The sequence below is a fragment of the Nylanderia fulva genome, unplaced genomic scaffold (assembly GCF_048542155.1).
Source record: "Nylanderia fulva isolate GAGA-0341 unplaced genomic scaffold, ASM4854215v1 Scaffold34, whole genome shotgun sequence".
In the NCBI taxonomy this organism is placed as follows: Eukaryota; Metazoa; Arthropoda; class Insecta; order Hymenoptera; family Formicidae; genus Nylanderia; species Nylanderia fulva.
The window spans coordinates 1,692,445-1,719,246 of NW_028190411.1; the positions used below are offsets into that span (position 1 = coordinate 1,692,445).

At 32.2% G+C, this 26,802-nt stretch overlaps 2 protein-coding genes across 8 annotated transcripts in view; one reads left to right on the plus strand and one right to left on the minus strand.

Moving 5' to 3' along the window:
- The window catches only part of Lsm11 (U6 snRNA-associated Sm-like protein LSm11), a 34,998-nt gene extending 9,981 nt beyond the window's left edge, over positions 1 to 25,017 (plus strand). The window contains exons 3-6 of one of the 2 annotated variants that reach the window (XR_003820902.2): positions 10,525 to 10,637; positions 15,777 to 15,915; positions 23,151 to 23,431; positions 24,250 to 25,017. Coding sequence is in view for 1 of the 2 variants with exons in the window: in XM_029311049.2 (XP_029166882.2) it covers positions 10,525 to 10,637; positions 15,777 to 15,915; positions 23,151 to 23,302 (404 nt within the window). In the remaining variant the exon portion in view is untranslated. Of the gene's footprint in view, positions 1 to 10,524; positions 10,638 to 15,776; positions 15,916 to 23,150; positions 23,850 to 24,249 lie in introns of those variants that run through there. The other variant, XM_029311049.2, reaches the window with a different exon arrangement.
- Eip74EF (Ecdysone-induced protein E74) overlaps positions 1 to 26,802 on the minus strand; it is a 240,643-nt gene that overhangs the window by 168,399 nt on the left and 45,442 nt on the right. Inside the window, exon 1 of one of the 6 annotated variants that reach the window (XM_029311036.2) lies at positions 6,800 to 6,944. The exons of the other annotated variants lie outside the window; for them this stretch is intronic. The gene's annotated coding sequence lies outside the window, so the exon portion shown is untranslated. Of the gene's footprint in view, positions 1 to 6,799; positions 6,945 to 26,802 lie in introns of those variants that run through there. 6 annotated transcript variants of the gene reach the window in all.

Below are 26,802 nucleotides of genomic sequence, written 5' to 3' on the forward strand. Positions count from 1 at the left end.
GCAAGAATATTTTGCACTTTGTTTTAAGGAAAAATTATCCTTTATCCAAAATTATTTATATTTGGCGCTATTATAAGGATAAAATATACTTGAATCAAAGCATATTTGCATTCTTTCAAGAATACTGTTTTTTTCTGTGAAGGAATTTCCGTAATAGCGGAATTCCCACTTCAAGATGAAAAAGACAGCCCGCGCTCTCGTCTCGGCTCATCAAGTCGCGGAAGAAAAGAGGGGATTCCCGCTTCGATCGGTTCCGGTTTCCCGCGCTTTTCGCGCGCGCGCACGCGCGCGAGATCGAGACTCTCCCGGGGCTTCCCCGTTCCACTTTTGACACCCGGTACAGTGGACGATCCAATTTCTTCTCTCGGCACCGTGTGTTCGTGTGCAACCGCGTATATGACCCTCCTTCCTCCGCGACCTATCCCAACGTAACAGATGACTATCACGAGCACGAGCCGAATCGAGCAGCGGCGCTTTTCGCCCTTTAACGTCTAGTGAGAATGTCACCCGGCTTTTTGCAGGCCTCGTCTCGTCATTCGGAGAAAACTGAATATTAATCATATGTCGGTGCACAGAGGGAATTTTCTCTGAAGAATTTTATAAGATTTCTCTGATTGATATTTTTACTACAATAAAAATAGTAATATCTAAAATCTAAAAGAATTTCTCTGATTAATATTTACTACAATAAAAATAGTATAATACACTAAAAATAGTAATGTCACGCGACTTTTTGCAGGCCTCGTCTCGTCATTCGGAGAAGCGGATTCGAATATTAATCATAAATATATGTATATCGGTGCACAGAGGGAATTTTCTCGTAGAATTTACCCTGAAAATCATACGGTATTGGAAGAATTTTATAAGAATTCCTCTGATTAATATTTACCAATAAAAAATAGTAATATCTACTACAATAAAATATAAAATATGTTCGATGAACTTTACATACATAGTATATATTAATATTTTTTATTGTGATAAATATTAATCAGAGAAATTCTTGTAAAATTCTTCCAATACCATATTGTCCATGATTACCATGATTTTCAGAGAAAATTATCTCCGTGTGGTTCTGTTTTTCTCTTGCATTCATATATTTAAAAAAAAATTGATATTGATGTTAGAAGAATTTAAATGTAATATAGCAATAGTCGAATTTTTTCTCGTAAAAATATAATATAAAATATTATATTGTATGTACGGCTATATATAAGGTTTTTGCAGCTCGTTTCACTATTCGGAGAAACGGATCGAATTAGAAAACTGAATATCAATCATATCGATGGTTTCATTAAACATGAAGTCAAATTTCCGAGCGCTCTCCAATCTGAGAATTTACGAATATTATGTCGCATTTCATGTACCTTATATAATCTTTTCTTTTGTATTCATATTTTTTAAAAAATTGATGTTATGTCAGAAGAAAAGCTTATTTTTAAATATCCTAGCAATTGTCGAATTCTTTCTCGTAAAAATATAATACTGGGTGTATCTAAATAAATGCGAAAAATTTTAAAAGATGATTCTTTGTCGAAAATTAAAGGGTTTTGTATATAAACATGTACTCATATATTTCTCCCTGAGGAGTTACACTTTTCTAAAGAGGAAGGTAAAAATTAAGTGTTTATTTTTTTTTTCTCAAATTTCAGACTAATTTAAAAAAATTAAACTTGGTGATATTTTCCGGTGCATTTTTTTAATTAGTCTGAAATTTGAGGAAAAAAACTTTCTTTAGAAAAGTATAACTCCTGAGGGAGGGATATAAGAATACATGTTTATTAGTAAAAAAAAACTAACGAATCATCTCCTAAAATTGTTCGCTCTCATTTAGGCACACCCTGTATAAAAACTGTAGATTTTTTAGACCCTGATAAAAATGCACGGTTAGTGAACCTCGATTCTTGGGCGAAGTCAGGGAAGATCGTTAAGATTCGTTAATGTTCCGGGAGGCGAGATGATGATGATGATGATTCGGCCGAGATTATTCGCCGAGAGTCTCGCGGGAAAAAGTTTCCGTATCTTACGATCGCGCGATAATTACGGTTTATTCGCGGCCGGACTTAATAAGGAACCGGTCGTAAAACATGCGCGAGAGAAAATGAGCGAGATTACACGTCAATTAGACAGGGTGTCCAGCAGACTCGATGAAAAAAATTCTCTGACTTTTTCAAATTTTCCAAGACCAGAAATTCATTTTTTCCCTGATTTTTTACTATTACTTTTTCCAAATATATCATTTGCATATATCTATATGATAAATCAATTAAATGTTAAATCATGAAATCCTTGGGATATCTTTTATATTTATTTAATAAAATTATAATTATATAGTTTATATTTATTTAATAAAAAATTTCAAATTATTGAGACAAATGTAAAGAAATGCGAAAAATCCAGACAGTAAAATTTCCTGACTTTTCCCCGACAATTCCAGATTTATAAAATTCCCTGCATGACAATTTTCCAGATTTCCCTGACAGACTAGACACCCTGTTAGAAATCCGGAGCAGATTCTGATTTGAATGAAAATTCAAAAAATTCGCAAAATTCAGTTCTCGATCGATATCGGGGAATCTGGGATCGATAGATCTCGATAACGAGAGATCCTCTCTTGCTTTTCTTCCCCCACTCGCGCGCATCATCCGACCTTCCCGGAGTAAGAGTGATTTCTCCTTTCTTCGGTCGAGAAAGGCCAGGAAAGATTCGCTGCTGGAATCTCGACTAAACTCGCCTTCCTATACAAACGTAAACTCGTATACTCCTATCTCTTCGTGCTTTATTACTCGATTTATTTAGTTTTTCTTTTCACGCGGAAAAGCAAAACTCAATCTATAATCTTTTCTGAGATTTTTAATAAAATTGAAAAATCTCTCTGTATATTTTTGTACATAAGTTTAAATAGATCGCTATTTTTATATTTTTTATTATAGGATTAAAAGAAAAATGCTTTATTACTCGATTTATTTAGTTTTTCCTTTCACGCGGAAAAGCAAAACTCAATCTAATCTTTTCTGAGATTTTTAATAAAATTGAAAAATCTCTCTGTATATTTTTGTATATAAGTTTAAATAGATCGCTATTTTTTTTTTATTATAGGATTAAAAGAAAAATGCTTTATTACTCGATTTATTTAGTTTTTCCTTTCACGCGGAAAAGCAAAACTCAATCTAATCTTTTCTGAGATTTTTAATAAAATTGAAAAATCTCTCTGTATATTTTTGTACATAAGTTTAAATAGATCGCTATTTTTTTTTTATTATAGGATTAAAAGAAAAATGCTTTATTACTCGATTTATTTAGTTTTTCCTTTCACGCGGACGCGGAAAAGCAAAACTCAATCTATAATCTTTTCTGAGATTTTTAATAAAATTGAAAAATCTTTCTGTATATTTTTGTATATAAGTTTAAATAGATCGCTATTTTTTTTTATTATAGGATTAAAAGAAAAATGCTTATTACTCGATTTATTTAGTTTTTCCTTTCACGCGGAAAAGCAAAACTCAATCTAATCTTTTCTGAGATTTTTAATAAAATTGAAAAATCTCTCTGTATATTTTTGTATATAAGTTTAAATAGATCGCTATTTTTTTTTATTATAGGATTAAAAGAAAAATGCTTTATTATTCGATTTATTTAGTTTTTCCTTTCACGCGGAAAAGCAAAACTCAATCTATAATCTTTTCTGAGATTTTTAATAAAATTGAAAAATCTCTCTGTATATTTTTGTACATAAGTTTAAATAGATCGCTATTTTTTTTTATTATAGGATTAAAAGAAAAATGCTTTATTACTCGATTTATTTAGTTTTTCCTTTCACGCGGAAAAGCAAAACTCAATCTATAATCTTTTCTGAGATTTTTAATAAAATTGAAAAATCTCTCTGTATATTTTTGTACATAAGTTTAAATAGATCGTTATTTTTTTTTTATTATAGGATTAAAAGAAAAATGCTTTATTACTCGATTTATTTAGTTTTTCTTTTCACGTGGAAAAGTAAAACTTAATCTAATCTTTTCTGAGATTTTTAATAAAATTGAAAAATCTCTCTGTATATTTTTGTACATAAGTTTAAATAGATCGCTATTTTTTTTTATTATAGGATTAAAAGAAAAATGCTTTATTACTCGATTTATTTAGTTTTTCCTTTCACGCGGAAAAGCAAAAGTCAATCTATAATCTTTTCTGAGATTTTTAATAAAATTGAAAAATCTCTCTGTATATTTTTGTACATAAGTTTAAATAGATCGCTATTTTTATATTTTTTTATTATATAGGATTAAAAGAAAAATGCCAAGAGTTAATTTGTAAAAGTTCCCAGAGTGTAAAAGCAAATTCCAATCTACCTTTCCTGAGATTTTCAGCAAAGTTGAAAAGTATCTAATATATATGCATATGTATGCAAACATATGCAAGTTTAAATCGCTAATTTTTTATTTTACTTATTAGGATTAAAAGAAAAATGTCAAGAATTAATTTCGCTCTCTACACTAATTAAAAAAAAACATATATATATAAGCAGATAATAAAACATTCACTAACTCAATATTATAGAAAATTTGATAATGCAAATATTTATATAGGTGAACGAAAATCCTCAATTAAAGATTCAAAGAAATTAAACAATTATTTTTTACCAGCAGACAGATTTTCTTAAAGTTTCACTAAACAGACAAGCTTGCAAAATTTCAATATATCGAATTATTCTATATTTTTCTACAAAAGTTTGTACCACAAGCTACGTTTAAAATATCCGAAAAATATCGAGTAAGAATTGGAAGATTGCTTTTTTCTCCACCCTTTTTTTTTTTTCTTTCTTACATCTCAATCTGCCGTCTCGGGAGATGAATAAAAAGAAAACAATCTCGTCAAACTGTCGTAATCGTCCCCCGAAAAACGAGTTCCGAATAATCACGTGACCGTCGGTAACTTCCTTAGCCGGAAAGATTCGCGAGAAAAGGAACATCGTGAGCGGCTCGGAGTGAAAGGAGAGAGGAGGCAAGAAGGGAACCGAAGGGCCTCGTCGCAAAAGTAACAGTATCTACGGCTAGTTCGCGTAAAGCAAAGTGCGCGGCGAGCCAGAGCTAGCGCACTTTTCGCCGTGTTCGAGTATATACAGTGTGACTCGGAACTCCGGACTGCCGATTGATAAATATATATCTCGATAAATTTGGAAAAAAAGAGAAGGTTAATTTAATTAGATTCCAAATTAGATTGACATTTATGTATGCGCCTCGAACTCGAATTCCGCGAGAAGAGAAGCTTGATTTTTTTTTTCATAATTAATTTCTTTTATTTCTCGTTCTTTCTCAATTTTTTAAATTTTATTTTAGTTTTTTTTTTTTTAATATTAAATAATATGAAATAAATTTTAATAAAAAATTTTCATTAAGAAATTAATATTAAATGATATTAAATAAATTTTAATAAAGAAATTTAATTAAAAAATTAATATCAAATAATATGAAATAACTTTAATATTAACTAAAAAAATTTTCAATATTAAATAAATGCAAATAAATTCTGGCGTTCGTTCAAAAGGCGAGCAATATAAATTCTTAATTTTTTTTTTTCGCCATCGAGCCCAGATACTGACGTCACAGGACTGCATTTTTCCTTTATCGCGGCGAAACGGGCCTTCTCGCGAGATGCGTGTATAATGGACACCCCGTACATTCGCGAACGAGCGTATATATACGCAACGGCGGAGCGCGCGCGAGCGTGTGCGATCTCGCGGAAACGTGTACGTATATACGTGTATATATACGCGAGAGGTCTGGTGGCTGCTCGCCTGCCTGCCTACCACGGCTCTTCTCGGGTGCGCTGCCCGACAGGACATTGAACCCAGCGCGACTCAACCTGGGGATCATCCGCGGGTACAAGCCCGCTCTCCCGCGTCCGCCAATCTTCCCGCGATATTTCGGAGTGGGAGATATCCGTCCAGGTATCCACCTGCGACCCAGGTTACTCTCCGGACCCGAAGCGACTTTGGTAGCCGAATTGCTCCTTCGCACGCATCGCGCTAACATTTTTCGCAGGTGAACAACACGCGAGACAGATGTTCGCGGTTTTTTTTTTTTTGTGATCGAGAGATGACCGAGAGAGAGAGAGAATCTGTCCTATAACGTATATTCGATAAAAGAGAAAAGTCTACGTATGTTAATTGAAATAATGTGTATGTATTTCTTGTGCCAAAGCTTAATTGAATTCTCTTGTGCAATTAGCCAAATTTCTACACTAAAATATACCTTGAGGTATATATATATATATATATATTTGTATAATTTCATCTTTATTAAACTTCTCTCGAAATAAAGCCAAGACTATCCAATTGCATCTCTAAAACTTGATTTCGCGAAATCACCTCTTTTCTCTTCATTCCTCGTTCGGTTTAGTCGCGAAAAAATTTAATAAACTGCAGACGCAGCGTTTTTCACCAAACTTTTTTTAAACTGGTATTCTTTGCACTCCGCGAAAAAAAATCTTAATTTAATCAACGATGCTTTTTAATTAATCTAAATTATAATATCACTTTCTTCGTAAAACTAATTTAATCAATAGTAAAATAATATTAATTAATAATATAGAAATTTTGAGGCCACATTATATTCCTGTCTTGCACTCGCGTCAAATAATTTCAAACAAAACTCGAAAGATTTTCTACGAAAATAAAATATTATCTTGAAGCACTTTAATATTGTCATCTTATATATTTTCGACATTTTATCGACATTTTGTCTAAATATAACATTTAATATTGAAACGTCAATAAAAATGACAAATCGAATAAATTATTTACCTCGTTTGTATATGATGGGAAATTGTGGTAATTATTGACAGCTGTTGATAGTTTCCAATTTTCCTAGTGTTTGAAAATCTTTTCCGACGATTTTAAAATAATCCGGTTTAAATTGGATTTCGCTCGACTTGAAGGTGCATTGCAAACTGCGATCGCAAACTATACGATTCGTGCAAGGCTCGCCAAAAAACATGTATCATGGACGTGTTTGCGTAATTTGAATACCAATAACGATGTGTCTCCTTTCAAAGTAACAGATAACAATGTAAATCGGATGCAAACAGGAAGGATACCGTCCTTATACATTTCGCAAATCATTAATATCCAATATTAATTGCTGATGTTACGAGTGACGCGGTGACATTTCGCGAAGGTTGCGTTTATTGTGAAAACTTTGCGCAAAATCAATAATAAACGATTTTGAAAGTGGCAGACCTTCGTTCTCGTTTGGACGAATCGCGCGAAGGTCCACTTCTTTCAAAATCGATATTACGAGGACGAGAGTATCTTTGTAATCGCGAGTTTGCGAATCTGAACAACGACCTCGCGACACTTTTTCGCGAGATATAAATATTATGCGGTTCAATTTTCGATACATTAAGTTTTATAATAAATGTATGCTCATTTTGAATAATATAAAGATTTTTTATTTTTGACAATATTTTATAATTATGAAATCGTTACACGATCCAGCTTTAAAATCAGATTTCTCCATTTCAGAAATTATTTCCACAATATTGAACAAATGAATTATTGGTAAAGTCAAGAATGTATAATCAAATAAGTTAATTTGGTCAATTTAAAAATAAAATGGGATAAATCAGCGAATATATAATTTATTATGTGTATATCATTTATTATGTGTAACACATGTCTAAAAAAAAAAAAAAAATAAATAAATCTTGTTTTTTAAAATAAAATTCAAACGAGATTTACCTTAAACGTGTTTCTCAGATTCAGAATTTCTCAAACTTATTTTCTCTTCTAATCGCGATCAAACATTCAATGTAAAAAAAATTATATGCATATATATAAGAGCTTATATATAAAATTTATAAAATATATATATATATATAATATTCCTAATATATGTGTATAAATATATATATATATATATATATATATATATATATATATTACATATTATGTATATAATATATGCATTTAAGCTAGCCGGAGTATCGCGTCCGTCTTAAGGGGTTAACGAACGAAGCAAGAGGTACGGAACCTACACGACGGACACCTACGTGGCTCACCCTGCCCAGGGAAGGGACGATAAAGTCACCGTTTCGCGTTCCTCCCCTCGCAACCGCGCGCGGTTGCGATCCTAACGGTTCCCTGCACGCGGTTCACGCAAACGTGAACGCTCTCCGGACGCTATCTTCTGCGCGAACGAAGATCGGAGCGCGAAGAAGAGCTCTCGCGTAAGAAAGGAGGAAAAACGGCCGGAAGGTCGAAGGTAGACACGATTGCGCGCTTATATTCCTCCGTCTCTTTTTTCCGATTCTTTTTCTCTCCGAGATAAAGTCTGATTTATTTCTATTACAAATGAAAAAAAAACGTAACTCCTCCCCGTTTATAGCGGTAAATTGCATTTTTTTTTTCGTCTAATATAGTTTAACATGGGCGTTCACTGGATTTTTTCCAGAAAAAGGCATAATTATTTTTTTGCTCTTTCTTATAATTAAATTCTTTTTATTTTGTTTTATTTTCATTTTTTATATTAAATATGTAAATTTAATATGCAAATATGCAAGTTTTCTTTGCAAAGAATAATCGTGGAATATTCATATCTGCAGATCTCGGAAGAACCTGTATTATTTTTTGTCAAATGTTGATCGGGAAATAATCGTCGTTCGCGACTTAATTACGAGCGTGAAACACCGAGAGGCGAGACGCTTCTCAGCGTTCTCTCCGCGCGACCGCGGCGGTGCAATTGGATCGCGGCAATAGTGAAAGTGCACGCGGAAAGAAACAAAGAAAGGTGGAAAAGAAGCGGAGCGAGGCGGCCTTTAAGGTGGTATGAAAGTTTATCGGAGAAAGCCAATTGGCACCGTCGATCTCGCTCTATGCATCCCGCTCCTGCGTGCCTCTCTCGCGTGCCTGATCTCGAGCGTCTCGCGCGCGCGAGCGCGCACTCGCGCACACACAGAGAAAATAAGTGCACTCGCCGAGGCTTTTACGTAACTTTGCGCGCGTCTGACGACGTCTCAGGCTCGGCTTCATCGAACCCCGGATCCCCCAGATGCCTCTGTGAAGTTGGCACCTCATTTTTCATAAAACTAATTTTTTTTTTAAGTTTCGAGTGCACCCCGAAGAGTTCCAGAGTTCTCTATTAATTTTAAAAATAGTTCTGGCAAAAGAATTAGTGTTTTTTGTTTATTATCTCTGAGAATGATCCTTCTCATTAATATATTATAAAAAAAAATATATATATATATAAAATTTTCTCATATATATAATTATCAGAGATATTAAATGAATAAGAACAGTTCTTCAGATTAAATCGTAATGAATTTGTTTTTGAATTTTTATATTTGGAAAATTGAACGGTGAAGAAGAAATTTACTACTAATATATTTTAATTTTGCAAAAGCAGAAAAATATATCAAATAATTATTAACATGTGAGAAACATATATAGCAATATATATAAAACAATTAAAAAAATTGAAACAAGAAACTTGTTAGTTGAAACTATTATTGCTTTCGATACAGAGTAAAATTCTAATTGCACTTGTCAATTTACGTCAACGAGAAAGAAAAGTTTCGAATCACCGCATATAAGTACATAAATACGCGGATGCAACAGCGGGGGTTAATGAAGCTCTCTCGTGGCCGCGTAAAGTCTCATCGTCATGGCAAGAAAAAGGGAACAAGAACCGAAAGAACAAACGACGCGAACGCGATGCTATCGGCTCTCCGTTTCTCGAGCGATGAACGATGATTTGTCGAGCGAGTCCGCGAGACACGAGATAGCCGCATAAATTCTTATTAGCGCGGTGTTATATAGAGGTTCATAAAAGTTCATCGGCGTAATCTGGCCGGCTCGGAACTTCGGCGTTTTTCAAATATGATACAGCTTATAGTATAGTACAGTTGTTATTATATTTATTATTATTAATATATATATATAATATAAAAATATATATATATATAAAGAAAAAAATTATATAATATATATAAAGAGACTCAAAGGCGAGAAATAGTGTACTTTGCTTTATATTATTCCCACCCGCACATTAAAACATCTATTGAAACTCATATATATGTTTTTAATGTATATTATTAATATACATGTAAAAATATGAGATAAATTGCGCTCTCGATTAATTAATTTACTGTTATTATTTTAATTATTACGAATGGCATATTATATTACTAGCGGTATTTAATATTAAATGATTTCTTCCGTTTTTATTTATGTATTGAAAATTGCAATTTGCAATTCATAATTAAATAATTAAATTTGATATCATGAAATATATATATTTGCATATTTTAAGATCAAGATACTGACTTTAAAATTCGATATTCCGAAGTCAACTCAAAAGTGAAGAAATTCTTTGCTTATTTTCTAGGTTACTCGTTGACCTTAATCATGCATATGAAATTGATCTTAATCATACATATAAATTTTTGCGAAATTAAATAGGTTTTCTATACACATTTTTTTCTTCGAGTTTTAATAATTCAATTAAAATAAATTAATTTTCCTGTTTACAGAACCAGTGCCCGCTAAAAGACGTGAACCGAAGAATGTACTCTCAAAAATGCAAAAGACCCACGGTCCGTTAGGAATGCTTTACGGATGCATGGAAAAGAGAATCAAGATTAGGGTAGGTCGCATCGATTGATCTTTCTTAAATGATCATTTATATTCACAATCATTCGTAAAAAATTCAAACATATCTTCAAGACAAAAACGTTTATATCATATGTATGCGATATTTTTCAGTAATATAATCCCGTTATTTAAATGAAGAATCTTCTTCTTATTTTAAGAAAAAGAGAATTTTTTAAACAGTGATTTTTCGAAATCGATAGTTTTTGTCACAATCTTTAAATGAAAAACGCTCCTTCCCTAATTTGCATCATTAGGTATATCAGAAACGAAAGAGCGAACCTAAAAACGGTCGTTGCCATCGCTTCTTATCCATCCCCCTCGATTCCTGGCATTGTGCGTGCACGCATATAAGTACACGGCTGACACACTTTCGCAGCCGAGTGACACGTACGCGAACCCTTCGCGTGGGTGTCGAAAGGGCGACGAGATCCTCCCTTCGCCGGAGAACCGCGACTCCGACTGAGGAGGGAAACAGCCCTCGGGTCAACACTCGTAACCATGGCGACCGAACGGGCGTCCTCGCCGCCTCTACTTATGTCCCTGACATATCGCCGTCGTGCGACAAACGATTTCCACGCGAGACGACGTCGCGGCCGCGAAAAGGGTCGCACTGCTGCCCTAAAATTTCTTAAAGCACGTGTACGGTTGACCTTCTTAAGAGAATGCAATTCGAAGCTCGAGTATATTTTTTTCCAAATTTATTGATTCGTATAATTTCGAAAAAAGTTTTAACTTCTTTAGAAACACTCTGGAAAAAAATTAATCGGTGCTTTTATTTTCCACTGTACGCATTTCGTTTCCATCGAGATGATTTCGAAGCTGCAAGTGTGTTTTTTTTTGCAGCTTAATACGATTTCTCTTCATTAATATTTTATGATTACAATAATATTTTTTGTAAAATTGTGAATGTTCAAGATCGATATTTAGACAAAATAATTTTTACACGCTGAAAAAAAAATTACTTAAAAAATCAATTAATACATATTTAGTTCAATACTGCCGAATGAATCATTTATTTAAAACAAATCAATATTTATTTGTTTTAAAAAGGATTTTCTTATATAAAATAAATATTTTTCATATCAAATAAATATTATTAGTTTCAAATAAATGATTCATTTGGCAGTATTAAAATAAATATTTATTCGAATTAAATAAATTTTTTTTTCAGCGTATATACGTCAAAAACAGCTGTTTTTGACAGTTCATTCGAGTATCAAATAAAAATTATTAAAGTAAATATGTATTTCAATACTGCCTAATAAATCATTTATTTTGAAACAAATAATGCATAATTAAATCTAATAAAACGTATATTTGACTTACTAATACTGATATATTTTTAATGAACAAGATAGCAATTTAGTTGAAAGGTTCGGTGAAGTTAAAAGATGTTTGTTCAGTGTAGATAATCTTCTGATCTTGTATTCGATGATATAGATTCAGAATCAATGTCTTCGCGAGATTGCACGATCAATCCGGAAGCGAAGGCGCATAGCTGTGGAAAGTTGTAAAATCGCGGCCGCGTGTGATGCGCACGCTGATAAATCATCATCATACTTATCTAATCGCGCCCGCGATGATTTCCCGCGGCGCTGCACGCTTAATGATTGCCGCCTCGGTCTTAAGGCCGACTAATAATAGGACAACGAGACGGCGTAATGGAAAATAAAAGTCAAATTGATTTAATTGGACTCTCTTCCTGCGGAAGCGCCGCTTCGCATCGGATATCTTCAACGAGGAGAATGGAGTTTCCGATTAGCCTTCTTCCGCGAACGAAACCGAACCTAAATTAATAGCAATTATCGCAACTTTCGACGTGACGTCGGCGACATCGTCGAAGAATTTTTTTTTTCAAATATCGCCGTCCTCGCCGATAGATCCTAATCTTTCGCGCGACCTTCGAGCGCATCCGGAAAGAAGATTTTTATCTTTAGCCTTAGATCGATCGCTCGGCCTTCGACTGTTCAAATTGCCGCCGAGTAAAAGCGCGCAATTGTTATTCTTTTTTTTCTAATCATTAAGTCATTCGAACTCGTCTCGTCACGGACGGAGTGGAAGTGTGCGCGTTGGAATAAAATAACGCGACGTTCGATTATGTTGATTAAACAATTGAATGATTAATGTCCTCGAGATTTATTATTCTCACATAGAATATTATGTTCGTTGGCAAGAAAAAATAAATTTACATCTAACGGCTTATTTGTGCTTCTATACATGACATAACGATTATCTTTATTTCGGGAAGTAAATCGTTATCTCAGTCAGTCATCGATAATTAGGATATTGTAGGATTTTTGACAGAATCGCGAGAGAATTTAAAATTTAATCGAATCCATGAAAAATTAATTCGACTTTTATTTTCCATCACTTTCGAAGCTTTCCGGTCTAATTCCGAAATCCACGTCTCGCATATATCGATATATCTGAATCGCCTTCGATATCTCTCATTGCCGTAATCTTTCGATCGCGACGAAATCCTTGGATCCACGGTCAAGAAAATCCTGACACATCGAGCGCGCAAAATTGTTGCAGTTCCGAAGCAATGACAAGTTTTCCGATCTGCACTTTGTACGATTTATTAGATCCACGATTGACGATTATTACAAGATATTTCCATGTATAAATATTTTTTTATTAAAAATTTAACGAAAAAATTTAATAGAAAAAAATTTTAAATCATATACAAGAGTGAATCAGCGAAATAGCTTCGTTACTTCATTTATTGATCGCATAAAAAAAAACGTCACGTGGAAAGATCTGTAACGCGCAAATTCTTAACAAGGATCGGAACTCCTCGTTGGCGGTCTTGAGGATGCGAGTTCTGGGATCCCGGCTAATTCGCAGATGTCGACGGCATTCATTCAATGGCTCGCGATGACACATAAGTCCGTGAGACTCGCAATTGGTTTTCATTGCGACAAAGCCCGCCGTACATATATATACATATACATCTACGAAAGGCATTGAAGGGGGCCTTGTCTCAAGTCGGACTTGCACTTCCGCGTATCAGTCCGCTATCTTGCTGTCTCTCGCGGTCGTATCTATCCGACAAGCGATACGTAACACGACAAGTCCTCGACAATCATACGCCGCGATGCCTTATTACTGCATCTGCCATCCATAATATTGCATTAAATACTAGCTGTCAAATTATGATTCTCGATTTCTCGATTTTCGAGCATGACAATCCGAATTCCAAGTTAGATCGACAAAATGTTGACAATTAAAAGTTAGGATACTGAATTAAACTTGATTTCAATACTGCCGAATAAATCATTTATTTGAAACTATTAGTACCTAATATTGATTTCATGTGAAAAATATTTATTTGTTTCAAAATAAATGATTTATTAGACAGTATTGAAATATACGTATTTACTTTAATAATTTTTATTTGATACACGAATGAACTGTCAAAAACAGCTGTTTTTGACGCGCGCGCGTATGTACGCTGAAAAAAATTTTTATTGAATTTGAATAAATATTAATTTCAATACTGCCTAATCAATCATTTATTTGAAACTAATAATATTGATTTAATATGAAAAATATTTATTTGATACAAGAAAATCCTGTTCAAAAGAGATAAATATTTGTTTCAAATAAATGATTGATTAAACAGTATTGAAATAAATATTTATTAATTTAATAATTTTTTTCAGTGTACGATTTTATATAAATTTACTAATAATATTATTAATATAAATAATTATAAATTATGGGAAAAAGTAATTAATTATATCTGCAATACGCATATCATTAGTTAGTCATACGGAAGTTTAATAAAATACGTGACATATTTGATATGGAAGTGTGACATGAAAAAAAATCGGCCGACTCGCGACCTACGACAGCTTGCATAAATACTGCATCGCACATACAGATTTCCGCAAAAAGTTGCATTGAAAAAAAAAGAAAAACAACGTTACGATTGTGTTGCGGAGATTCATTCACGTGACATTCATGATTCATACAATCATATATCACTGACCTCTAGATGATATATATTGAATTTCATGAGTTAGAAACAATTTATCATTGTACTAGGAAATTCAAACAAATGTTTTTTTTTTACTTTCACTAGAACAACATAAGCGCGCGCCATTCTTCACTTTTATATTAAAAAGATTGATATTAAAAAAATTAATAAAAATTGAATTTCATTAATCTTTTGACAGAAATCAGCTAATAACTGTTAAAAAATATGAATTTTTAAATAATATATTATTAATACAAATTAAATAATAATACTAAAATAAGGTGAAATAATATACTCTTTATATAGATAAATAACTTTAAAATTAGATAATTAAATAATTATTAAAATGCTTTATTAATAATTAATTAATATGTTGAATATGTTTAAGCATAGGCTTCAAAATATGAAAAAACGTCAACATTTATCATATATTCGAAAATTCGAGTTTTTTTGGGTTAAATATATATTTAGTGGCAGCCTACGGTCGAAACTATGCTACAGAACTATAGAACTCGTCGAAAACTATAAAATTTCATTGTTCAATTTTGGAAAAATGTGCAATGATATGCTAACGAATTTTCGAATATATGATAAGCTGGCCGTATTTCGAACATTTAATTTGTTGTAAAATAATTCTTGTACAGTCTTGAGCACGTACATTAATTATCCAAAAAATTCAGTTCATAAAAATATTTAGGACATTTTTTACGTATCAGTATGTTAAGTATTGACACGTGTTCGCTTTATTTTTTATTTTCTATATCTATATATATGATCTAGAAACAATGATTCCGCTATATTTTCTCGTTTTAGTACACGGAGATAATTTTCTCTTAAAATTTACCCTAAAAAAAAATATTAATATGTAATAATAAAATTAATCGAACACATTTTATATATTATTGTGGTAGAGATTAATATTTTTTATTGTGATAAAAATATTAATCAGTGAAATTTTTCGGGGTAAATTTTAGGAAAAAATGTTCTTTGCGTAAAAGTGAAGAGAGAGAAAAAGAGAGAGAATGTCAATCGCGCCAGCTCGTTTTCCGTCAGTGCGCGACTTTACCTGGAAGAAACAAGTCGCGCGTAATACTCGGGGACTCGTCGCCGATCTATAAAAGGAATAATCGGCTATTCTTTGTGCCGAAGGTCTACACCAGGAACGCGCGCGGCATAAGGGGACACGTGGAGGCATACGTGGCTGCCTTCGACAAGCACTGGAACCTCGCGCTGGAGGACTGCTTCGAGGTCTGGTCCCGCAAAGTCAAGAGGAAAGCACCCGCTCTCGGTACGAATATTTTTTATTATTAAAAAGTCTTGAATAATCCATCAATGATCGTAATCGCATTATAAAGGCATTCAATTGAATTACGCGCGAGTACAAAAAAATTTGTTAACTTGACTAAACCTTTCAACTAAATTACTATTTTGTTAATTAAACATATATATTAGTATTTAAGTCAAATATACGTTTTATTAGATTTAATTATCAATTATTTGTTTCAAAATAAATGATTTATTAGGCAGTATTGAAATACATATTTACTTTAATAATTTTTATTTGATACACGAATGAACTGTCAAAAACAGCTGTTTTTGACATATATACGCTAAAAAAATTTTTTTTTTAAATATTACATTTAATTTAAATATTTTTATATGTTCAATTAACAAAAGTTAAGATTTTGCTTAAGTTCTAAAATATACAAAATAAATAAAAATACTTAATATAATAACTTTCATACTATAATTTCGAATAAATTTTATTTCAACTACAGAATATTGTATGTACGGCTATGAAGATTAATTATTAAATATGTTTTTATACAAAAGCCTAGCATAATACGACATCATCTCTAGTTTCTGTTATATTGTTTCGTACCAAACTGCTTATTATCTTACAATTATAACAGTTTAATGTAGCTATTATGGAAATTAATAATGCGTTAATAATTTTATGTTAATGAAATATGTTTCACGATTTTATCGTGAATAATCCAAGAAAACAAATGATAAAAAACCAAATACAAATACTTGATCGCAAGCCCTGAGAGATTAGAGAGATTATAATCTTCATAATTATTATCTAACACGCATTTTTACACGTTTAATTGATAATTAATGTAAAAAAAATTATATTTTTTAATCCATTGTTTCAAGGATGGGAAAACACAGACCTCGTATATATGTTTTTTATTCGATGTTAAATCTGTTTACAATTTTCGGAAGAAGAAAAATGTAGCATAAAGATATATCGCGAGGTTTTTTTTCGAAATAACACGAATGCAACATGTCGCTGCATCATTAGAACAAGATTTGCACGAGTATATATAAATTCCACGCCGTTAAAATTCATATAAGCGACTTTACTTATCGACAATTATAGATTCCCGCAACATATAATAATCGCTCTCGATGTATAAAAACGCGCAGATGCGAATGCTGTTGCGTGCGCGATCTGTGTGTAGAAAAAAATCGCAAGTGTCAGACTCGGAAAAGAGTCGGCCGATCGATTATCCTCGCACGCTTGCAAGTTTTTGCAGCGATATAATGTGACGAGGCGTACGCGAGAGATCGAGATGTTAATCGAGTTGGATACGATAAAAAGTGAGCCCCGTAACTTTCTGACATTTCCGATGCCGCGGCGCGATTCGGAGCGCAAACGGGACGACCCTACGAAAAAATTCATACGACGACAGGCAATGCTGAAAAATTCCACCTGAAGAATCTTCAACGTCACGCCTTTCTAATTTATCATGCAGTATGATATCGCATTCGAATTTCTTGAAAAATTAATATTAGATATTTGCACACGAATTTTTGTTGTATAATAAATATTTCAACAATTCCTCCATTTTTTAAATACTTGATATATATTAAATTCGTGCAAATTTTTTGTCCAAAAATAAAATTTTTTATTTTTTTTTTAGGAATCAAAAAATTTCTCTTATATAAAAAATATTGATGTGTTTGACACATGACGAATTTTTGGCATCGATCTGATAATGTAAAACTTTAATCAACATAAAATGTATCTATGTGTATATATGTGTGATGTTTGTAGTGAAATTAAAAGTAACATATTAGAATAAATATACACGTGTCAATCGTATATTTTTTTTTTCATTCCAACAATTTGCGCACAACAGAGAGTTTGAAATTCGCAAACTTATCTCTTACAATTAGTTTGTTTCGCCATTCGCCTGCCACCTGGTCCCGTCAATATAAAATGACGTAGACGCAATTTATCATCAGATCAGGATTGTACTAATTGATGAAAGTTGCTTCAACTCTAAATTATAATTTAAAACCTCACCGGTTTCTGTTTGTATTATTTGTTAGGCCTCGAGAAATAGTCATTCTTCTTAATACGCATATTTCGAACCAACGATCCATCCTTCGTGCTTTTAAGCACGATCTTCCAAAATTTGCACGTAATTCGAAAGCGAATCAGGAATAATATTTTTATATAAATTCGATATTTCGTCCTCAATTAAAAACCCGTTGAAAAATTCGTCTTTGCCGAAAAATCGGTTTCAGTTTTTCAATCCATCCATGAATGATTCTATTACTCGTCCTTCGGTTCTTTGGAATCACTTAATTTTTTTTATACACACACATATATAGGTACTATAACGAATTTTTTTTGTGAAAATCGTTTCGCGAAAGTCATTCGGCGACTTTTTTCTGCCAAGTGGACAAATAATGGATTATTCATTATCGATCGCTGATCGATTCAAACGCGTGCAATTCGATCGAAAGGTCAGCATTCAAATTCGTCGCGACGAGCCTTATTCGCTTCATACGATTTCTACTATTGATATCGCACGGTTCCTTCTATTTTTATTCGTAGGATAATGATTTAAAAAATCTACAGTTTTATTTCAATTAAACTTAGTTTGTCACAGAACAGCTCAATTAAAAAAATTATATCTTGTCATCGAGTGAAATGCAAAGTACACAAATTATATCTAGATTTTAAAAAATACTTATATCCAAGACTTTTATATAAGATTTAGAACACATGACTTGTTTAGAGCGAAATTTTGTTTTATATGTCTTACATACTGAGAGAACTATTTTTGTACTATGCACTGAAAAAAAAAAAAAAAGAATTGCTAATTTGACTTTCTTTCAACTAAATTACTATTTTGTTAATTGAACATACATTAGTATTTAAGTCAAATATACTTTTTATCAGATTTAATGTTATATTTAATTTAAATAAAAATATTTTTATATGTTCAAATAACAAAATAATATAATTAATAAATAATTTATTAAGCAGTATTGAAATACACATTTACTTTAATAATTTTTATTTAATACACGAATGAACTGTCAAAAACAGCTGTTTTTGACGTATATACGCTTTTTTGTTAGATATTACATTTAATTTAAATATTTTTATAGGTTCAATGAACAAAATAATATCTAGTTGTAACGTGCAAAAAATGATTTAATTAGAGATGATTTCTGTATATAAACTATTTTTAGTCAAGTTACCCAATTTTTCTTCAGTGCGCACTTATGTGCGCGAAAGTTCATTCAACATTTCTAATTCCTTTAATCCTATGTAAAATTTGTCGTCACTTTTTTTTTTTTAAATAAAAGAATAACAATCTTATTCATCGCGGCAAAACTGATTCACTTTTAATCCGTGGGATCTCGCCGTTCCTCTCGCCGCGCGAATCGATAGAGTTTAACGAACTCTGGGAATGTTCGCGCGCGCGCGCGCGTGTGTGATCCGCTCTCGTCTTTATTTACACCGCGCGGCAAAAAGGGCGGCAGCCGAGCGAAGAGAGAAAAGGAAGGGTCGTCGTATCGCGCGCGCGAAGGGAGATAATATATCCCACTAAGGTCGCCGCTTTGCGCGGCAGGAGCAAGGACCGACCTTGACTACATTATATAGTGGTCGCCGCGCGCGCGTTCGTTCGATATGCGAAAGAGGAGAGAGAGAGAGGAGCCTTCTTTCGCGTGCGTGCTTCTTTTCTCTCCTTCCTACATCTCTTTCTCCGGCTTTTGCCGACTTCTTCCGCACCGTCTCGCTCTTACGGCGACTCCCCCGTGACGTTTTCCCTGGGCCACCACAATTTTCCCTCGGCCTTTTTTTTTCTCCACGTGCCCTCCAACCTTCCTTTTCATTCATCCGCACCGAAATATTGCGCGATTTACGGCGAAATTTGATCTCCTTTCAAATATAAATCGTTCATTAATCATGTTGATGTGATGTGAAAAAAATACATATTTATTTGACAGAAGAAAAATCCTTTTCAAAACAGATAAAATATTATTTATGAATGACAATTAATTTATAATAATTTTATTTATAAATGACAATTAATTTGTAATAATATTATTTATTTGTTTCGAATCAATGATGTATGAGACAATATTAAAATAAATATTCGTTAATTTAATAATTTTTTTTTTCAGTGTAAATAATACTTAAGGAAAATTTCACTGGAGGTTTTTGTGAAACTGGACCTTAATATCTGCAAGATTACCCGGAAATTCATTAAACGCCTCTTTATATCATAGATGAAGAGAATTATTAAATCAATAACATAAGTGTCACCCCCGGAGAGAAATTTTGTAACTTAAAAATATTCCAGCTATATTTTCGAGACAAAATTCTATTCAACTTTCTACTCAAGGAACGTGTTCCAATACTTATTAAATAAAAAATGTCGACAAAATCCATGCACTTTTACATAGAAATTATACTTGTTCAAAACTGGAAAAATTACTTATCGCTGTATTTTATGCAAAAATCATTTGTAACTTTAAATTTAGTATTTGTACTTTATTAGAATTTTATTTCAATTTTAGACAAATATTTTTTTTCAGTGCAGTTAAATCAAAGAAATTCCAAATAAAATAAATATAATTTTTTTAAATAAAATAAAATAAAAATAATTTTTTTAAATTAAAAAAATGGGGGGGCTAACTCCACATATTCAATTTGATCGAACGATCGAGCAATGATTACATCGACGAAAGAATGTCTGGAGGAAAGATTCATTTGACAAAATTGCTTCGATAGAAATTCGAACGCGATATTACGCATCGATCTTGTTTATCGGACGCAAATGTGATGATATAATACTTTCTATTCGCCATACATGGGATTATAACGATTGTTTTTCCAACAAGATGGGAGAATAAACAGAATTAATTTCTTCGAGAACAATATATATATCATATATATCTGAAAAAAAATTGAGCTAAATATTATCTTGTTAATTAAACGTATAGAAATATTTAAATGAAATATAACATTAAATCTAACGATTATATTTGACTTGAATACTAATATATGTTCAATTAACAAAATAATAATGTAACAAATTTTTATTTAAAAATTATTTTCAAAAACACACTTGCATTATACTTCCAATAAAATGTCTATCTTTAAATCCTCTTAATAGACCAGCAGTAATTTTGTGTTCTACACTGAAAAAAATTTTGTTAACTTGACTAAACCTTTCAACAAAATATTATCTTGTTAATTAAACATCTAAAAATATTTCATTAAATCTAACAAAACGATTATATTTGACTTAAATACTAATATATACTCAAAATCAACAAAATAATAATTTAGTCGGGTTAACAATTTTTGTCAGTGTATATTAATATATAACGAGATCTTTCACGCGTAAAAAAAATGTAAGAAAATTCTCTTTTAACCGCATATATTTGATTAGACCCATATAATTAAAGAAACATTCCTCCGCGAGTAAAATCATCACAAGTTTCGTAATCTCTGCTTAATTAGATCTAGAGAGGACTCGGCGATACCTCCGTTTTAAGGGGCAAAAATTCATTAATTTCCTTTGCTTACAATAATTTAAACAAACCATATACCCCGGGGACAAGTTAAATGAAGAAATTGCGCGGCGACGCGACGCGACGCGACGCGTTGCTTAGCAACGCGTGACAGCACGTGGACACACACAGGGTCCTGAACTCTTTTCTCCCGTCGTGACGTTTGTACGAAAAGCGGCGCCCTGGCGCGCGTTTATACACACACTTTCCTCCCTTTCGGCACGCCGGAGTTTAGGGCTGGTTGGCCTACTGACGTACTTCGGGACGTATCGCGATAGGGGTCGCGAGGTCGTTGATACGCATTATAAGCCGGCCGGGAGGGTGGAAGAGGGACGACCTTGGACAACAGCCTACAGGATCGATGTACACGTGTCCTGTCGGCAGGCTCTCCTTCCCGACCCTTCCTTCCGTTTCCTCCCGCAGCCCCGGGTCGGCGCACACTTCTGCGGACACGTGCTGGCATATAAACAGACTTTTTCCGTGACCTCAGTGACATTTCCCTTCTTGGACTTTTTTTCCACGCGACAGCTCCGCGACATTTCCGGTTAATATCTAGTTTTTATTTTATTTTGTTTTTCTTAATTTTCTTAACTTTATGTACTACAAAAATATATATACACTTGTAAAAAAATATGTAATATATTACACAAAAATATGTAAAATTACATAAATAATAAGTGTAAAATTATACAATAAATAATAGAAACCTTGTTTACCTTTTCATTATTTATTATGTAATTTTACATATTTTTAATGTAATTTTACAAACTTTTTTTACAGTGTATATTTAATATATCGATGTAATATGATACCCTAACTACCGTGTCTCTTATTGATAAAGTATATTAAAAATCTAGGATTTCATTAAAAATTGCTCTCGAGCAATTTGCGAACTCGTTTATTCGAGAGCTGAGTTTCGAATTATGTTTAAATAAAAAGTATATTAAAGTGAGACCTGTTATTGAGATTAAAAATGTTTTTTTTTAATATCAGAAAACCAATTTCTATTATTAGGACTTTATCAGGGACCTAAAAATACACACTCTTGCAAAACGCTGACAGAAAATTATATGAGCTTCTAATGACATTAAATGAAATAATAAACATTTTTATCATACAATAAACGATCGGAATTTGACAGAAAATGCATTAGTTTATCGTTATCTTTTCGAACAAACTGACAAGAATTATTCGCATTTACTCAGGGTTGGGTAAGTTAATGATTTTTTAAAACTAAGTTAAGTTAAAAGTTTTATGAACAAAAAATTTACTCAGTTAAATCAAAACTTAATTTTTAAAAATATTATTTATATTAAATTAGAATTTTGTTTGTTAATTTATTTAACAAATAACAAATAAATTTTGATTTTTACATAGAAATATATTCTTGGTAATTATTAACAATTGATGACAAATGAACATAAAAATTAATAATACTTTAATTAAAAAATAATACGTTTATAACTTATAAAAAAAACAATAATGGTATTCAGAGATGAAAAAATTTAACTTGGGAAAAAAATTAATAAGTTTAGGGTAAAAAATAACTAGTTGAAGTTAAAAAATTAATACATCCTAAATTAACTTTTAACTAATTAACTAGCCTAGATTTACTCGCGCGTATTGAATTTCTCGAGTTAAAAGAAGGAAGTACGTATCTCGAGGACTCGACATTGCATTTTTTTGATTCAGGCGCTGATGCAGTCAAGGTGGAAGAGGCAGAAAGCGGAACCCCTAAGACGACGGTGAGAAGAAAGGAGCGAAAGACGGAGACCTTGGAGAGACACGTGCCGCAGATGCTGCTGAGGGGAGAACAAGTCGCTATAATCGTCAAAATCAATTGACTATCGCCTTAAGGGCCGTTCATCCGGCACGTGCATCCAATTGCGTATACACAGCCGATCCAACAACCGTTTTCCCGTCATCTATCATCCGTTATTTATTCCTTTTGACGAAATAGCTTACAAAAGGAGGTAAATTTGAGTTTTTTTTTTTTGCCATTATCTCGAAAACTATCAATTTTTCGAGAAAAATAGGTATTATCAAAATTGTAGCTCATAAAATTCCCTATAAAAAAGGTCATTATACTTTTTTTCGTGCAATTAATCGTTTCGAAAATATAGAGCGAATTAAGTGTGAAAGAAAATGATGAAAAAATTGTATTCTAAGTGCCAAGGATCCTCTTAATTTAAGATGATATTCTTATTTTCAGAAAAAAATATATAATACTAAAATTTAGAGAAATTTCTTAAATCCAGAGAATCCTCTTAGCGCTTAGAATACAATTTTTTCGGTGTACGAGTGAATATTTCACGGTAAAAAAAGACAGAGAGAAAGAGATTGTAATATTTTAAATAATAAAAATTGTTAAATAATAAAATTTAAAAAAAATATGATAAAATTTGAAGTTTCTCTCTTTCATCCACACCGTTTCCTCAGATCTGTGAAGTTGGAATCCCAAAATGCGAATTTTTACAAAATTCATGTGGCATTCGATCATCCACATTTATCCTTAGATAATCATTTTTTCCACCTTCCAAAAAAAAAAAAATTAAAATTAATAAAAGAAAGAATAAATTTTATGCATCTAAAAGTGCTCATTTTTTTTATTTTTAATTTTTTTGCGTGGTTGCAAAAATTCGCATTTTGGGGTACCAACTTCATGGACCACGTTTCCTCCCGCTACAATGAATTTTCAATAACAAAGACAAAATATGTATACCTATTAGACGCACTCTATTATTACGCGATTATGCGTCAAAGAGAATATATCGCGCCCCTGAAATTATAGGAGGAAATCAAATCCCTGGAGGACGTCAAGGCTGGACTTTCTCGCGACGCGGATGTAATAAGGACTCCTAGGAGAGTCTGGAAAAGGAGGAATAAAAAAACGTCGAGATGAAAAAAAGAAGAAAGAGGAGGAAGAGTCCGTCTATATAACCGAGAGACACGGCCTTCGGGCGCGCGCGTGTCGGATACGTATACAGAAGCAGTTATACGGTAAGCGGCTTCGGAGTAGGAGCCGATAGAATCCGCTCTAATCCGCGCGAGCATCGAACGAGGAAGTCGAAGGCGGCGGCGGCGAAGAAAGTTAATTCGCGATTGTCCGGCGTCGCGCCGTTCCACCGTGACTAACTCACGCACCGCGACGAGGGACTGGTTTTTCCCTTCTGAATTAGACTTTAAAAGGACAAAACTTCTAAAAAATTATAATCAAGCTGAATTGTTGCGGAGACCTTTATTTCGATGCTCTAATGAAATCCTGAAAAGTACCTTTTCATTTCAGCCAAGGCGTTTTTTATGGGAGGGTAAATTTTGCCATTATCTCGGAAACTATCAATTTTTCGAGAAAAATAGTTATTATCAAAATTGTAGCTCATAAAATTCTCTACAAAAAAGATCGTTATACTTTTTTTCGTACGACTAATCGTTTTTGAGTAAAACGTGCGGTAAAGTTGCAATATTTCTAATATAATTTTTCTGCACCTCTTATTGTTAGTCATATACTATATAATATATTATAGTAAAGTGCACATTTTCTTTCACACTTAATTCGCTCTATATTTTCGAACGATTAATACCACGAAAAAAAATATAATGACCTTTTTTATAGGGAATTTTATGAGCTACAATTTTGATAATACCTATTTTTCTCGAAAAATTGATAGTTTTCGAGATAATGGCAAAAAAAAAAACTCAAATTTACCTCCTTTTACTCTCCATAAAAAACGTCCTGGCTAAAATTAAGAGTACTTTTCTGGATTCCATTAAAACATCGAAATAAAGGTTTCCACAAAAATTCAGCTTGATTATAATTTTTTTGGAGTCAAAGTCTAATTTTACTGGACTACTCCCTCCCTCCCACGAATGAAGCGGAATGCGTGTTGTGAGGAATAAGAAAGTCTTGATGGTTGAATTACGGTACCGTATAGGAGATGAATGTCGGGTCGGCGTCCGCGTGAAAATGACGTGACGTAGATGATTAGCCCGGCAAAAGTCTTTGTTAGTAATTAGTTATTATTATAGCGAGAGGGAGAGGATTTTTTTCGAATTAATTTCACGCGATTGCGAATTGTGGTTCCGGGATTTTTTACGAACTTTCTTTCGAATAAGCTTGACAAGAGTTGAAATTATTGCCGATTTTTATTTTTGCGAGATTTTTTTGTAGTTACGATATAGGTGTAAGAGTGATTTGTATAATTATAATGTATGGATTTTTGTTTTTGATTCTTTTTATCGCATATTGCAGCTATGATAATGCTTCTCTATAGGAAGAAAATTATGTAAAACTGATATGCAGTGAAACTTGAGATAATAGCATGTAATGAATTACTGAATATATAAATGTATGGGTTGTATATATGTGTTAAGTGCACGCGGGACTTGTCCTAAGCAAGGCGCACTTTCTCTCGAACGCAAATACTAAAGGCCAATCCGAGAAGGATACTGGTTGTTTCATGGTCGGAGAGAAACATCGAGATTAACATATATTATAGATATAAATTTTTTCCTTTCCACCTTTTGTCCACGATTTGAATCAACACAGGGTCAAATCTTTTCGTGACAAAAATATCAAGGTTGCAACAATTTTTGAGTTTGTTTATACACAGGAATTACAAATTTGAAGATTTTCATAAAATGAACCTCATAAGATACAAAAAGATATAATAAAAGTCTATTTTTAATTTAAGCGGATAATTTTTGTCAATAGAATTAAATATTTATCTTGTTACCTTAAAAAATGTTTTCTTATATATCAAATACATATTTTTCACATCAAATCAGTATTATTAGTTTCAAATAAATGATTTATTCGGGAGTATTGTAATAAATATTTATTCGAATTCAATACGTCAAAAACAGCTGTTTTTGACAGTTCATTCGTGTATGAAATAAAAATTATTAAAATAAATATGTATTTCAATACTGCCTAATGAATCATTTATTTTGAAACAAATAAATATTTTTCACATAAAATCAATATTATTAGTTTCAAATAAATGATTTATTCGGGAGTATTGAAATACATATTTATTCGAATTCAATATATCAAAAACAGCTGTTTTTGACAGTTCATTCTTGTATAAAATAAAAATTATTAAAATAAATATGTATTTCAATACTGCCTAATGAATCATTTATTTCGAAACAAATAAATATTTTTCACATAAAATCAATATTATTAGTTTCAAATAAATAATTTATTCGGGAGTATTAAAATAAATATTTATTCGAATTCAATATGTCAAAAACAGCTGTTTTTGACAGTTCATTCTTGTATGAAATAAAAATTATTAAAATAAATATGTATTTCAATACTGCCTAATGAATCATTTATTTCGAA